The sequence below is a fragment of the Idiotropiscis lumnitzeri genome, chromosome 11 (genome assembly GCF_059441095.1).
Source record: "Idiotropiscis lumnitzeri isolate Australia: NSW breed Sydney's pygmy pipehorse chromosome 11, RoL_Ilum_1.0, whole genome shotgun sequence".
Classification (NCBI taxonomy): domain Eukaryota; kingdom Metazoa; phylum Chordata; class Actinopteri; order Syngnathiformes; family Syngnathidae; genus Idiotropiscis; species Idiotropiscis lumnitzeri.
In genome coordinates, this window is record NC_142401.1 from 15,583,752 (window position 1) to 15,600,515 (window position 16,764).

General features: G+C 40.7%; 1 protein-coding gene across 4 annotated transcripts in view; it reads right to left on the minus strand.

The window, feature by feature from the left end:
- ephb2b (eph receptor B2b) overlaps window positions 1-16,764 on the minus strand; it is a 144,146-nt gene that overhangs the window by 81,530 nt on the left and 45,852 nt on the right. For all 4 annotated transcript variants that reach the window (XM_088308139.1, XM_088308137.1, XM_088308138.1 and 1 more), the window contains exon 2: window positions 5,146-5,225. In XM_088308139.1, coding sequence (XP_088164265.1) covers window positions 5,146-5,225 — 80 coding nt within the window. The remainder of the gene's footprint in view (window positions 1-5,145; window positions 5,226-16,764) is intronic.

A 16,764-nucleotide genomic window follows, 5' to 3' on the forward strand; every position in this document is an offset into this window, starting at 1 on the left:
CCGGAGACGCCATCTTGCCTGGTGGGAGACCTCAGTCGCGCTTCCCCATTAGCTCCCCGCCACTGGCCGCACGCCCGTGTGTCGCTAAGTAGCCGCTGTTGACAGCGCACTTCAGCGCGTACACGGGTTGAGAGTGGGTCACAAGGTCGGGACTGACCTTGGTCGCATTTCTCCAGCCCACTTGAGAAGAACACATTGGCCACTTAAGTCTGCGATATGCTATTCACAAGAGGAATGCCATATACTCGATATGATGCTTGGTCTGCGCAAGCAGAGTTATTTTTGAAAAGTCACAATCATCAATCCACAAGCAAGCAGTGTTTTAGGTCACAGAAACTATATATTTATACGATATTGCGGACGGTATGTAGGCCAGTAGTCCCGAGCTGAATATGTAGTTTGAGAAAAGCTGGTTGATTCCATGACGGCATAGTGTGAAAGTGGTTAGCTCGGAATTTCTGGTTCGACACTTGGTTCCGGCCTTCCACATTTTGCAGATGTCTTCTGTTGTCATGCGGAACGTCAAAGTTAACCATGCCGTTACAGCAACAGCATTTGTCAAAATACAACGATTTTTTTAAACTTCTTATCTTACACATCATTAGTTGCAACAATCAAAATTTGATGTTTGATTGGATAAATTCTCTAGGAAGATTGTGTTGAATTATGGCCTCTATTAAAGGCACAAAAAAGGCAATATTTGAAATTAAAATTGGTGAACTTCTTGTTGAGTTTAGGTTATGGCTATGAGTGACTTCATTTTTACTCTAGGGTTGTTCGATAAACCTCTCAATTTTAATAGGCCTAGGTAAATAAAATTTAGAGGCGCCACTGTGCCATGTTTTTCCTTTTAAAAATAGCTTAAGATGTTAAAAATGAAGCAAAAAAATTTTTATTTTTTGTCCTCTATATGTCACCCCATATTCACAGATGCAAAACTGCAAACTCGGTGCATACTTTATTCCTAAAACATGCTGTCTGCGCCGGTTAGCCAGCATGGGTATCAAGAGCATCCCCACTCCGCTCGGGGGACAAATTCTGCTTCATGTACATTTTCCACCGGCTGTCAGTGCATTTGGGGTTAAGTTTGGCTGTCATTTGTTTCAAAATTAAAACGAAGATTCATACGAGAAGAGCTGTGGGCACCAGAAAAAAAAACACAGGAAGGAAAATTCCTATGTGACTAATTTGACATTCTAATGTCTCGCAAAGCGGGAGTAGAATAACGCCATATGACAGAACCTTTCTGACTTCATATTCTGCTCATACGTGTTTGGCTTTCCATCGGGCCGCAAAGTATCTGGTGTCATGTCGGGATGAATTTCATGACGCTCGCAAATGGCTTGGCTGGGATGTTACTGATCCACCGGTTGAGCCCATGGAACCCAGCATCTACAGTATGTGCACGTAATGCGTGTGTGTGTGGACGCTTGTGTCTCTTTCTCCACCTGTTGCGCTGGGCCTCAGGGTGACGAGATCTGTGCATCATGCTCACTCACCCTTTGTTTTCGCCATGAAATAACGTACCATCTGTCGAGCATAAGTGGCATCGGTAAAGCTGTCCGATGCTGTGACTTTTTGAGTAGCAGTAAAAACTGCGAGACATTTCAAACTTAACCTGAAAAGAGTAAGCAAGATTGTTTCTGCATATACATTTTGGAGGTGGCTACCACTGGTTAAGTTGTATTTTTAATTGAATTTGCACCATTAGACCACGTTGATGAGGTGGTGCTATATTAGTGCTATAATAGTTTTCCTAAATCCATTGAAGAAGAAGAGAACAGATTTTCCATCGTACTGCAAATGTGTTGCATGATTTTGTGGACTTGGAAATTGTTGTGTTCGTCATCAAACATCAGATTTCACAGAAAAAAACCAAAACCGTTACAGATTTTTGGGCGGCTTTTCAGATATGTTTCATATAATAAGCCAGTATTTTTTTTAACCAAATTGGTGACGAGTACTATGAGTCTACGCTGTTTTACATTATTTGCCATAATTCGCTTTAAGCCAGTCAACTAATGGATACGCTACTATATGTGGGTTAGGGATGTTAGGTTGTTTTGAAAATTCTAAATGCTTTATGTTTAGTTTGTAAGTATATTTCAGTTGACAGTGGTAAGATGGAACTCTACATGTTAATATTCACAGTCAGAGGTGGGTGGAGCGGGTTGTATTTACTTCGTTACATTTATTTGAGTAAGTTATGGGAAATTTTGTAGATCCATCCATTATCTGTACCGCTTCTCCTCGCGAGGGTCGCGGTGGGTGCTGGAACCTATCCCAGCTATCTTCGGGCAGTAGGCGGGGTACACCCTGAACTGGTTGCCAGCCAATTGCGGGGCACACCTTTAAATCACTATAATTTCTACTCTTACGTGTACTCTTACTACGCTATATTAGGCTACACTGAACTCGTTAATTAAATTCCCTCCGCGTACATACGTGTCTGTCTCTCTCTCAGCGAAAGACGCATTTTTTTTTTTTGACAGCGAGAGACCTCCGCTAGGCTCTTGCAAGCATGTGTTTCACCAATCAGACGTAGACGGAGCCCTGCAGTGTCATGAGTCGTCACGTGATCATATTCAACTTTAGCAGCGGGAAAGAATAGTTTTCAGAATGAACGGATTAAAAATGACACTCAGCGATGCTGCCTTTGCAGACAGAAGAGGAGGAACACCCCTGGCCTCACCTCAAAAGCATGTACCCCTGAAAAAGGGTGCAAAACACAAGCTACACTAAGCAATGTCTACTTTGTTGGCCTTAACAAACGGACATTTCAGTGTTCAAGAACTCAACATCAAACATTAGGAAACATGTAGCGGTAAATTTGCAACATTATTTTTTGGTGATAATTGTTTTTCAGATTATATTTGTTTGAAAAAAAATAAGTACAGGGGCTCGAAACATTTTGCTACTTAATTTATTTATTTTATTTATGTTATTTTTATGCTTGAATTTACCTTAAGATTAGTTTAATCCTTTTTTAACCTAATTTAATTTATTCTATTAATTGGATGGACTTTAATATGCCTGAAGATCATTAGTTTGTATTTTTGTCTGATTGAATGTTTAAAAAATATACAAAAATAAATCAGCCGTTGCCACAGTTACTCAGTATGCAATTTTTTCACTAAGAACTTTTTTACTCTTACTCAAGTAATTATTTGGATGATTACTTTTTACATCTACTTTAGTCATATTATACTGAAGTAGTACTTTTACTTGAGTACAATTTTTTTTAGCTGCTCTACCCTCCTCTGTTCACAGTAAGGGTGTGAGCTTCAGTCGGTCGGCTAATGATCACAATGGGAAAAACCCAGCAAACTTATTTTATGATAAGATTAAAAGCAATCAATCCCTGCCAGTATGATGTCATTATACAGGAAGTATTGTGCAAATAAAGGCCCCGTGAAAAATCTTAAAAGATGTCCGTTACCAATGGATAAATAAACGTCCCTGGCCACGACATGAGGAAATGTGGTCATGAAAATAGCTGACAGACTCTGATGATGGCAGGAGGAAAGGAAGCCGTTACACCGCGTTGCTTGTCGCGAGCAGCAGGAAGGCGAGAGCAGGCGAGTGCAGGATGAAGAACATCTTTAAAGTTGTATCATGGAACCATCGAAGGCCAGTCTCTCCAGCCCGACGGGGGCTAATTCAAACCATCTTTATTACAAACCACAGAAGCGTAAATAATTGAGAGACATTGGCAATGTTTTTTTTTTTTTTTCTTTGGGAACGCTCCAGCAAAAAAGTCGACATCTTCCCTCTTTTTGGTCCCATCCTAAAGAAGTCAGAATCTCGTGGCACAGAAATGAAGCAAGGCCGAGACACTGGTTTTGGCGCGCCTGCACGCTCGGCATGTCTTGCATGTGGCCGCCAGGAATGCGGGAATCCTGGCAGCCCCGGTGGAAACGTTAAGCATCAAACGACGCCGTCGCCTCCGAAGCTTCGCGTCCGGGCGGCTGGCGCATAAGCAAACTATTTAGCTCTCAAGTCTGTGATGGTTCAATGGGTCACAGAGGGGATCATTAATGCAAAAAACAAACCGCATAAACAAAAGAAATAACTCCAAAACTGCCTGAAAGCTGTTCAACTTACAGCAAAGACGAAAGATGACAAAAATTGGCCATTTTATCTTTTTTCATTTGTTGGGGAGGGGGGTGTTTGAATCTCCTTTGCTTTGTCTTAAATTGTAATGTATTAATGTGCAAAAAAAAAAATAAATAAATAAAATATTTTGACTGAATTGAAAAATAACTGTCATCCAATTACGTTATATGACTTTTTTTTCAGTATTTAAAAGCTTGTAACTATTCCACCTTCGTGTTTAGTTTATATAAATACACAGTTAGTCAATATATTTTAAGAAAACAGGCTAAAAAACTTGACATGATGGAGAAAATTTGAGATCAGTTTTAGATTCTGCACCCAAAATTGGTAAAAAAAACAACTGTCAGAGGTAACTCTACAAAAAATGAGTTCCCCGGTATTATTATTCAGTTACTGGTTTGCTTTGTAAAATTTCAAACAATAGGCACAGATGTTGATCATTGTTTTTCAAAGTAAAAGATGTTTACAAAATTCTAGTTTTGACCAAAATCAAAGCGACTCTGCTTTCATGGAGCATTTACTGTTGAGGGGCTGACATTTTGTGGATTTGGATAATTTTAAGTGAAACAATGTCTCTAAATGTGAAAGGATTAAATGTTATACCTGTAAAGCGAAGATACCACTTCACACTATTGTTTTCTTGACTTCAGCTCTCAGGTAGCAGATGACGTTTAAGACATTTTATCAAAAGACCTTCTCCAGTTTAGTTTTGCGTACATTGATTCAAAAGCAAAATCAGTAACATGACTTGGTGCCTATCTCTATTAGGTCTCCAAATGAAGTGCATTGCCCCTCATTATACCCACTGTGCTCCTCCTTTGGTTGGTTCCCAGCTCATGGATTCAACTTTGACCTCAGAGTGAGAAACCCAAACAGTGGTGCAGAGCAACAAGTGCATTTGTCATGGTGATTGAACAAACGTACACACAATTACAATAAGCAGAGGGTGACCACACAAACATGCACACACGCGCACACACGACTTTGACACTTTGGGCGAATGATGCAACTGCTGCCGATGTGACTCACGCTGTTGTCGCTGGATCCCGACACCGGATAGACGGTCCAGCCGAGCTCGGCTGTGGCTGTGGTGGAGTCCATGAGCGTCTCTGCGGAAAGACGGACAGGCAGAGGTCAGGGATGACATGGATTTACGACGACCGCCAGATTGCTAGCTATATATGGCGCTCCATCGAGCTTGCAATTAAAAGCGTCCTGGATCGGCCACAGTTTCGAAACAAGAGCACTGGCAAGAATCAGCATTGTTTGTTTGTTGTTACTACTTTGGTGAGTCCACAAATGGATTTTGTGTCAAAAGTAAACGTAAGAAATCAATCGGTGACAAAAGCGGCATTGTTTCTGTTACAAAGTTAAAAAAGAAAACCTGAAAAAAAAATGTCGAAACACTTATGTCCCTCAGGGTGTATTCACACCAGAAACATAATTTGCTCCACTTGTTTGGACCAGGTCAAATTCACACTGTACTTTATGCAAGGGAACTATATTTTGTAAACACATCCAAGCGTGTGACAATCGGTGTTCCCATTGGACAGAAATGACAAGGACAGAGCCAGCAAAGGGAGGAAAACATGGACGTGCTACATGTTTCATTCCTGATCTGATTATTTGTGCTGTTATTCAAGCTGCAAAATAAAGAAACTACGCAGGCTTGGTGACGCTCTATTTCGATTTGTGGAACAGCGTGCAGAACCCGAAAGAGACGATGCGCTCTGCCTGCATCAACCTACAATATGAGCGGAGAGATTTGTCTCAATAGTTTTCACAAATATATTTGTGATTTTCACGTATTGTCGAGCAACACAAACATAAGCGTGATTTTCACGTTTTTCAGATTCACAAATATATGCGCAATTTACTCCTGTTTTAATGTAGTGTGTTCATTTATAATGAATGATAATTTGTCAATACTCAATTAGGCGTGTGAATTGTCGGATGAGTGTTTGTGGGTTACCAGGCATGCACATTTATTTTTGATATTATTTTTGATTTGTGTGATAACGTATGGCAACATATTCACATTTCTTTCCTCTTAAAATAACAGTAAAGAGCAAGCGATGACATTAGCGACTGTGTGCCCTTCACTGAAAAGTGATCTATTCCTCACAAATGCCAATCATAGCAGCTTTGAATCATCCAACACAGATGGGTAGTCCTGTCAGACGTTTGACTTTATTAGGGCCAGGGGAGGGGAAAAAAAAAAAAAAACAAGCTGGTGAAACAAATCAGAGGCCAGTGGATTATGTGGTGAAAAGAAACACCTCCAGTAATTGGGGTCAAAGAGAATGTGCGTCCTGTCTGTCATGAGGTCCTCTGCGGCCCGCATTCCGCCCGCTTGACCCGGCTGTCTGTCATCTGCCGCTTGGACCATTCATGTTGTCACCTCCAACAACCCCCCCCCCCCCGCCTATAGCCAAGGCCTCCTGGCCACTGCTGCTCCCCACTTGCCAACGCCTCTCCGGCTCCTTAATGAACGTGGCCTCCTGATTAGGCTTGCTGTGACCCCAAAATGCCAAAGAGGGATTATGAGACACTTTAACACTCAACGTCAAGTCAAAGATGGCAGCAGTCATATACAAGCTGCAGCGAATCATATTCCTATTTGCATTTGTCTGAATCATTATTATTTATTTAAAGTAAATAATCTATCCTTAGCTACCTATGCCAGTGATGTGATTTGACAAGCAAAATAATTAAATGCTCTTTCGCTTAACCTGTGCATCCACTTGTTGCTATTCGTCCAACAGAATAAGAGATTTGTGTTCAACTGAAAAGGCACAGATTTCACACAAAGTACATTATGAGCAAATTAAGACAAGATGGTTGTTATTTTATACAGTATACATATTTTTGCTAATAGACTTAAATATATGCATTGGTTGGACAGAGGTTGGGAAACAGTATTTTACCCTCATTGACAGTGTAATTTGGCAGCTTGGCGATGAAGAGCTGCCTCCATGAGTGAAAATACAACTGTCAAGTTTATTGACTTTCAGAAAAATCGGGGCCCAACAAATAACTATCCACCTACTCCAACCTTAATCGACTCATTCATCGATCTGAACTCAAAATTGACGAGAGTAATTCGGTGGCTTGGTGATGATGAAGTGATGCCTGGATGAGTGAAAATACAAATGCGTTTCACTTGCAGTCTGGATATATAGGCGCTAACATATTCTGCTCTGACTGCAGCTGAGAGGGAGCCCAAGCAAAAAGCTTCCAAGAACAGAAATGATTGCTAAATTGATTTGAATGGCTACTTAAAATTGTGATAAAATTTCACAATTGCGACGAGCGTAACAATACGGGAACGGGAGAATTCAGAGTTTTCACAAGTTGCAAATCCTATATTAGGCTGATGAGACTGCAATAGAGCAGCTATTGACAGCCTTTTACGAGTGATACCGAGCCAAGCCGGAAGCGTAGATGTTCGGCTGCAAAATGGTAATTATCCAACATAATCATGAGAATAATTAGTGGAGGAGCAGTGCGGATAATGAACCCCCTATGCGGCAGTTTAGAGAGCCGGTGTGGCAGTGGGAAAGATTTCACTGACATTATTAGCACACACAGATGACACCAATTTATCTATTTTCCTTTTTGTCCCAATTTTGACCATGTTTGACTAAACTGCGACATCAATTTCAAATCACCCCTGATTTGTATATTTTAAGTTGTTAGATAGTGGAAACATCCCTTAATAGCGGTGTAATAGGTAAAAATTTGCAATGTGCAGTCCAGCTTGGCCATCTTCTGCTAGCAATGTGCATTTTTTAGATTTATTATATAAATTGATTGTTTTGGAGTCTTTCATTTATAGAAAATGTTACTGCCAGCAGTTTTCACGGTTCGGTTTTTGTCTTCCAGTGTCCCAAAACCAGCTCCAAAAGATGGGAAATTTTATGTTTTCCGTTTGGTTCCTTTACCGTACCCAACGTGGACCGAACCATGACTTTAAACCCAAGCTACGCAATGAACCATGCTTTTTGGCACACCGTTTCACCACTAAGTAGCCCACTTTAGCAGCGATGGGAACTGGAGTCATTGTGTCTTGGACTCCAGCGAGGAGTCATAGTTTTGATAAAATGACCTGTCGAAAAAAATAGAAGACTTGAGACTTGACTTAGATTTGACCATTAAAGACCCGTGCTCGACTTGAGACATGTAGATGAGTACAGTATACAGGCATTAAGGCTTGATAAATTGGCCAACATCATGTGACCTTTTCAGACTTATGAAGTCACATACTGCAAGTGGAACCCGTGTTCATTAAGGCGACGGTGACTTGTCTTGATTTAATGTGAGATAATCAGCGACTTGAATCGACTGGACCGAGACAAGAAAGACTTGGTACGTGCTTAATTGAAATTTGAAAACTGGAGACTGCAATTTAGCTCTTATTTGTGCGAGAAATTGAAGAGCTTATGCTGCACAAAGTTAGATAAACAGGACAAAAGAGATTGTCTGTTGTCTGCAACATCAGGAACTGTAGGAAGTCAAAGGGGCCTGTTCTATTGGCCCATGATCAGGTTAGATCACGAAACAGTGCGGAAGCAAGTGTAAACGTGGCAGTACTGCTGCATCACCGTCTATCAGCCAAAAGAGGCGGCGTTTTCCCAACCTCCTGTTTTCTCCACCCCAGTGTTGGCTGCCAGCTCATTGCCCCCCGTGGAGCCCAGCACCACGTCAGTCCTGTCAACTTCGGCCTCCGACTCGGCTCTCCAGCTGCGGCGGAGCATGTTGGCCTTTCATCGAGAGCAGGGCTCCGATGCTCAGAGGCTTAAAGGGGACGCATTATTTTTTTTCACGACAATTTGAAGCGTCTTTCATCAACGAAGATCAAAGGTCAAGAATTATTGCTTACTTTTTACACAATTTTGTATCTGTAAGATAAAAAATAAATGGACATATGGATAGATGGATGGAGAGATTTCACTTGTCAGTTATTCTGCAGATGTGGGGCATGCAGCCGACATCACTAAAAACCAAGGCCAATGTGACTTTGATTGACATGACACCGGCAGCGTTGCTGTGGCGTCGTGATGAAGCGAGCAGCTCATTGTTCTTAAGCAGCCCAGAGTCTGAAGAGAAAAGCAAATCCCCCCAGTAAAGAGAGCTGAAGGCGAGGGCGCCCCATGATGACAAAATCAAAGCGTATTTTTCCCTTGTGGAGGCAGCACTTCATCAGCAAGCTGTCATACATGGGCAAAAACAAATACCCCCTGGGGGAAGAAAAGTTTTTAAAATGACTCCAAATTTGAGTGGTTGAACAGTCATCATCTCAGATCATCATCCTAACAGATTATGATGGACCGCAGAGATTTTATTGCCCAGTCCCAACATATGATTACTTATTCAGCAATTGTCCACCATTAGAGATTTCCCTTAGAGGACAGGGTTCATGCATTCCAGAGAAGACTGAACACAATCGGCGTTATTCTTCCCCAATGATTTATTGAAAAGCATTTTAGCGGTTGCAGCTCGACGTGAGGTTTGATGCCGTGCGGCCACGACGTGGCGTAATGGATTTTCATCACGCCGATTGTTCCAGCAGGCCACTCTGCCCCACCGCTACCGCCGCCATGCTCTCCACTCCAAAGACAAACCGCAGCCCCTCAACTTCCTGCTTGCTGATGCTTAAGTGTCTTTACATCTTTTGTGCGGCAGTGAAGTGTTGCATAAAAGCATTGAATAACCGCTCGGGCTCATGGGAAGATGGCCTCCGCACTGGCGGTCAAAGGCGCTCCCAAAACTTTGCCTTCTACAAAAGCTTTTTTTCCCTCTCTTCTTTCTCCCCCCCCCCCTTTTTGAAAATATGAAACATTCATGCACATGCGCTAATATATTCACAAGTGTTAACAATGCGAGTGTAAATAATTCAAGTGAGAATGTCATTTATATGTCCTTTCCTTTTATAAACCTGATGCCTCGGACTTCTCAAGGGGGGGCCATGAATATGCAATGAGAACTGGGAGACGAAGCCCACCACGCTGCTGCTGAGAGCGCTGCATACAACACTCGCACTCCGTGTAGCATTCGTTGGTTCATGTCTTGAAAAGGCAATCAAAAATCCCAAACTGAAAATGTGACTAATTATTAATTGTTGAAGCTAACACAAAAAGAAATTGAAAGAAAGAAACGTTTGTTCATAATACAATTTTAAATTGGGGTGAAAATTCAATAGTCATGGGGCTGAATTTTTGAATTTATGGTACCTTGACCTACAAGTTCCCAAACGTACGATAGTTACGATTTGTCAGTTGGGCATTTTTTGGATTTGTGTTGAAAGCCAAAATTTTATTAAAAGCAAGCTTTAGATACTTCTACTTGAGTAACATGGAGAAAAAATAGCAATGATGGTAATATTATGCCCTCCAGGTGGGCAGGGAGAGCCGCAGTCACGATGCACTTTTTATTCATTCTTTTGAACGGAACAAAAGGTCCAAAACACAATTACAAAATGAAAACAAGGAACTTCAGAAGGCCACAACTCTCACAAAGACGCTCGCATAAAGAATAACTAGTAAACCCGACTCTGCTAACTATAGTCACTCCCTCAAAAATATGGCCCACGGGCCAGATCAGGCCAGCAAATGGGTTTAACCTGGCCCCCGCGTCGTTCAGTTGAGCTGTACTTATTTTTATACTTTACCCACCGTAAATTCGCCAAAGGCCGATGTTGGTTGTATACAAATAGTATAATATGTATATTAGTATTAGTATATTACAGTACATTGAAAATTATTAAGATGTGAGCCTTTTCTTCAAAGTGTTTTTCTTTTAATTGATATTTACAAGCCAAGCTCAGACGAGCATAGCAAGTAGAACATGCAACTATTTAGCACACGAACTTTGATTTTGATTGAAAAAAACAAACAAAACATCAGGCTACACAAATAAAAAAAATAAATGTGTTAAGTATGACACATTCAACTACTGGAACTTATAACTTCATTAATTAAATGCATTGCACGACACAACACATTCTGGGAACCCTCAATGTGCAAGTTAGGTAGATGTGTCATACCTGTGCCTAGGTTGACGTTAAAGCTCGTACTGGTAAAGTGTTGGCTGGCGCCTTCCATGTTGGTGAATGTCAAACAAGTTATTTCAATGCACATGAATTGCTTTTGAGGTGTGTGAGCTGGGCTACTCGTTATTATGGCGATCTTCAATTTGTAACAAGCTAACATGAGTGATTGATGAAGTGTTAGGAAGTGGGGAACTACACTAACGTTCGCAGGTATAAGCCTTTGATTGCCGCGAAAAGATTCACAATAGGCGGGGGTCGCAATCTTGGACTTTTTTCCTGCCACTGGATATTTGAGTTACATTGTATTTATTTATTGATTTATCTTCGTTCATATTATTGTGTGTTCGATACAAAATGTGTATTTTATGAAAACATTACAAATATATCTGTTTTTGATAGATTTATTTTATATATTACAATATATTTACAGTTGCCCTTCACTATTCACAGGACGCATGCAAATAGCACTAATCTGCATAATATTGACAGCGATTGCTTTTTGTTCGGAGATCAGGATTTTACTGGTCCAACCCACTTGGTAATAGGCTTTCCTTCATGTGGCCTCCGAGCTAAAATGAGTTTGACACCCCTGCCTTAGAGGCACACACGCAATATACAAATACAACAGTATGAAAATAAACTATACATTATAAAACCTTTTTTTTTTTTTTTTTTTTAATCTTTTTTTTAGGTGTGGGGTATATGTGAGCGTGTCACATAGAAACACAAAAGTACTCCAAACCCAATATCAGTTCCAGCATATCTGCAAGACATCTTCCTGCACAACCACATTCATGATGCAGTTTTCATCCCTCTGCTGAAGTCAACCGAACCGTGGCGGAATTCTCTTGCAAGCGAACCGAAACCACCTCAGCAAGAGGTCGGGTTCAAACGATAGCGTTCTAACGAATGAGAACAATCACAATAAAGTTTGTTTTAACCCAAGCAAATCTGGCTGCCAAAATGTCTGCAAACAAGGCTAAACATGCATTCCACTCAAGACCAGAATTGTGACTAACAAGCCAGGCAGCTCTTCACTGAACAACTAGCCCCTATAAACAGTGCGCCACTTAACATTTAAGGGCTAAAGGAACACCATACACTTAGGAAGAAGGGCGTGCGAAGAGGCTACATCGACGGATAGCAAGATACTCGTCCTCTTAGGTATGGTAATGTTCCTAATCCCATGTAAAATATCACTTAATACCACACTTCTGAGGAATAATTTAAAGTCCAGTGGTTCTCAAACTGGAGTCCCTGAACACCAAGGGGTCTGATAGTCAGAATAATACGCATCATTTGAAAAACTGTAGACCTATAAGACAAACAAAATAAACCAACTCCTCCCTCACTCAGCGATGGCCAATTAAAAGCTTTCATGTGACTGAGTCATAAATCTGACATCCCTGCATGAATACAGTTGTTGTTTTTCAAAAGGCATATTAATTCAGGAATAGAGGACAATTCTTATTATTTTGTTAAGAACACAGAAGTGTAATATAACATGAGAATACATTTTCAGTTTTGAAATAAAAATGACATTAACATCTATTTAAAACTGTATCATGAAAAGATACTTTATTTTCGTTATATTAGGACTTTGTATTCCGACAAACTTGAGAAATGAACATTTTATGCTCGTAATATTTTTCCTTGAAAGAGTACTAATTTGTTAGCATCACTTCATGACTTTTATTTCCTGAAAATAAGGAACATGATAGTTATGTTCGATTGATATTAGTATTATCAGGGTTCCATGGATGGAGAATCTCTGTGTTAATCTACATGACATGATTTACAGTATTCTCTTTAAAGAATCCAAGATAAACCGATGCAGGGTGTTGGATGTCCATAGGTACCACATGAAATCCGCGGTGGGAGACATTTCCAATGTCCGAGAGATTTATGACGACACATTTTTTGTTTCCCAAATAGGCCCGCTTGAAATTGAGAAGATGATGTTGGTACTTTGGGGAGCAATGAAGGAGACCACAGAGCTCAGTCTCACCTCATCGTGAGAGGATGCATTGTGGCGGCAAGGAAAAAACGGGGGCGGAAACGGGCTCGTTGATTTTGGCAAAGGACGGTGCAATGTGAAATATGGTTTTACACACAAACACACACAAAAGGAAACGGGCGGAAAGCGCTGCTCTCTCCGGAGCACCGACTGTTGACAGAATGATACAGCATGGCATTCCCCCCGGGTACCAAGCAGGATGTACACGAGTGAGCCGAACACTGTTATCAGTCAGTGAGACTTAAATTGTCAGCGAGGCCTAAAGGCTGGATAAGAAAAGCACTACTTGTCGTTTGAGAAAGTGTCAGGTCCTCCTTGATGATTGTCTTTTTTTTTTTCAACAACGGAACAATAGGATGGTGGACATGGGCATGGGTCGGTTACTAGTTTCAAAGTTTACGGCGCTGTTAAAAAGTCACGGTTTGAAAATTGCTAAAACTTTCAATCCGTGCTAAGTTGTGTATTTTAAAGTCAGTGCAAAATTTGCAACCAGCTGCAAGAGACAGTGTGAATACAATTGATGAATAATGCTGTCCATACAATAAAGTCGTTACCAAGGGAGATCACAAGCTAACTAGCATGGCTAACATCAGTTCATTTCCTCACAGACGTTCGCAAAAGAGTAGATAAGTAGCTACTTATTATTATTGTACGGAAGTCTCAAGTTATTTTGGAAAAATTGCTAGATTACAGCTCTCTGTTAAAGGTAATAAGGCAAGTCATTTATTTCAGTTTATGAGGTGGCAGATGGCCTTGAGTCCACTAGAATGGATCCACCCCTGCCTTGGCCAGCAGAATTATCACATCTTTGAGCCGAATCATGACTAATCCAAAGTAAACGGACAATCTGGAAAGCAGTGTTTGCTTGCGGATCATTAATGTGAAATGTTCACATCTTTGACCTTGACACGGGGCGAAGAAGCGCTGCAAACTATTTTTGCTTCTGAAATTATTTCTCATTATCCGCTGAGGCGTTGTCAACAGTTGTTACTATTGTAATTGTAACTAGTTTTTGTGTCTTTGTAGATCAAAAGATTTCATTTTGTAATACAATTTTCCATCATTGCTGGGTGTATTTTATGATTGCTAGTCATAGTAGGTGCCAGGACTGTCGCCTGTCGTAATTCTGGGTGTTGCAAAAAAAACAAAAAAAAAAAAAACACTCTTTTATATATATATATATATATATATATAGATATATATATATAACTTTGAAAGCCATGTCCAATTTAGCACCTGTGTGCCATTAATAATGGACGGTAGGCTGCAAATGGCCTTGGGGTCGGAGTTTAATTGTCCAGTGTGAATGTACCTTGCGATTGGCTGGCAAACAGTCCCTGATGGCAAGTTCCAGTTTAGTCGCAACTCTAATGACCTATGGAAAATGGATGGCTGGACGGATGGATGACATTTGACTGTTGCCATCCAGTATTGGATATCATTCAAAATAAACGTGATTCCTGCTTTCTGAAAGGAAACTGTTCTTGAACCTTCTAAGTTGGGGCCATTTAAAAAAAACGAGATGCTTGACCATCATGCGTCATGTGATAAAATGAATGGGCTTGATGCGCAAATGCAAACGATCCATGTCCAATTTAGAGTCATCAATGAACCTAACACACATTTTTGGAATGTGGAAAGAAGCCAAACTACCCAGAAAAAAAAACAACACAAGCCCAAGAAAACTCAGAACGCTTCAAACCCAAACCTCAAAACTGTGAAGCAGACAATGCTACTACCACTGTGCTGCATCCAACGGAACTCCTTGATCCAAATATAATTAAGCCGGATGCTCTACTCATCAAGGAATGTGTCAAGCAAACCTGCCTCCCTGTGTGTCATGCCAATCATCTGAAAATGTACCTTGACGTTCCATACATCATTGATGGCAACTGGCCCTAAAAAGTAGTCATTCCTGAATGACGGGCTACGTATTTCACGGAAAATAAATTTGGCAACAAAACAAATATGGGATGAGTCATCTGGGCAAACATTAGCCGGGTGAAAGAAACCTGGCATATCACACTGAAGGTCTAAAGATTTATACGTACACATTCCTTATGTCCCCAAATCCCAATCGCGCTAGTCCTCGTCCTGCACAACACATTAGTAGTGTAGTTAAAATCCTGCAGTGGAAAAGTGGAATAAATCCTACAAGCGGCACGTGAATTTCTGAAAAGCACATCATGACTGACATTAATGTATTCATAAGCAATGTGACGATCTCGTGCCTTGGGAATACTTTGCATCCAAATGACACCAGCGCTAATCATTTTGATGAAAACAATCAGTGCCACCCTGCCACGCCTTGCCTCCAAGCCATTAGTTAAAAGTGCAATAATTAGAAATGTGCACAGCTCACACAAGACTGACATGTTGCCTTATCCCTTGCTTCGACAGTCTCCCTGGCTGCGCATTTCACTTTCTACCGTCTCTATCTTTTTCATTTGCCAACCCAACCACACCCGCCTCCCTCTTCTCGCTCCATGGCTTGTTGTGCTGTGCAGGTAATAACGTTGCTACAAGCCCTGCAGGAGCACTACTGACCAGCATTCAGCATTGAACAAAGTTCAAACTGAAAATAAATATTCTGATGGATGTGAGGGCGCAATGGGACCCATTTCCCGTCTTCGGCATTATCTGGTAGTTAAGAACAAAACAAGAGTGCCTCACAATACAAATATTAGAAATTAAATCACGATGACAGTAACAGGATAATAATTCAGTACATATCAGCAGTTCACCATTTAGAAACTCACCGATCGGGATTCTCGATGTGTCCGCTGCATGCAGCACATGCATGGATCAGCTATACTAATTGACAAGTGTAATTCAGCCACTTGGTGATGAAGTGCTGCCTCCGTGAGTGAAAATATAATCAAGCTTAAAATCTTTACTGCACTTTTTTTTTTTTACACACTCTGAGCATTGCAGCCTCCTAGCTCCGACCTTCGTTTTCACGCAAAGGACCTAGCGGTAAAGGGGTAAGACAAGACCGAGATCATTCATGATCTTCTGGTATTTCTATGGAAAACCATGACATGTTATATGTGACATCAGGGAACTGTTTTAAATTAAGGAAGAAAAAGACACAGTTAGTCTCAATTACAATGAAAAAATTAGTCCTTATATGCCGTGCAATGTTTGAGTCTGAGCTAGGGATTCAAGTCAAGGTCAAGGTCTCAAAGTTAGAATAAAAATCAGCTTTAGGATTCAAACTAACTGTTTCACACCAGGATTGGGGTTTAAAATTACGGTTTCAAATTTAGGTGAGTGTTTTAAGTCAAGGTTTCCACCCAAGATTGGGGTTCTTAATTTGGATATCAAATGACGGTTGAGGATAGTCTTTTAAACGACGGATAGAATTTTGAATTCCCTTTCTCAGCCATGGTGGGGGAAAAAAGCTTTAAAAAGAATCATACGGTATGTATGCATTTAAAAAAAAGTTTTGTTTTATGTTTTTTTAACTTGGTACAATGTGCAGATTCGACACGTTTCTGGCATTCTGCAAAGGTTGAACTGAAGGCAATGTGACAAATTCTTGGTTGCTGAACACGTTTCACCTTTAAATCTAAGAATG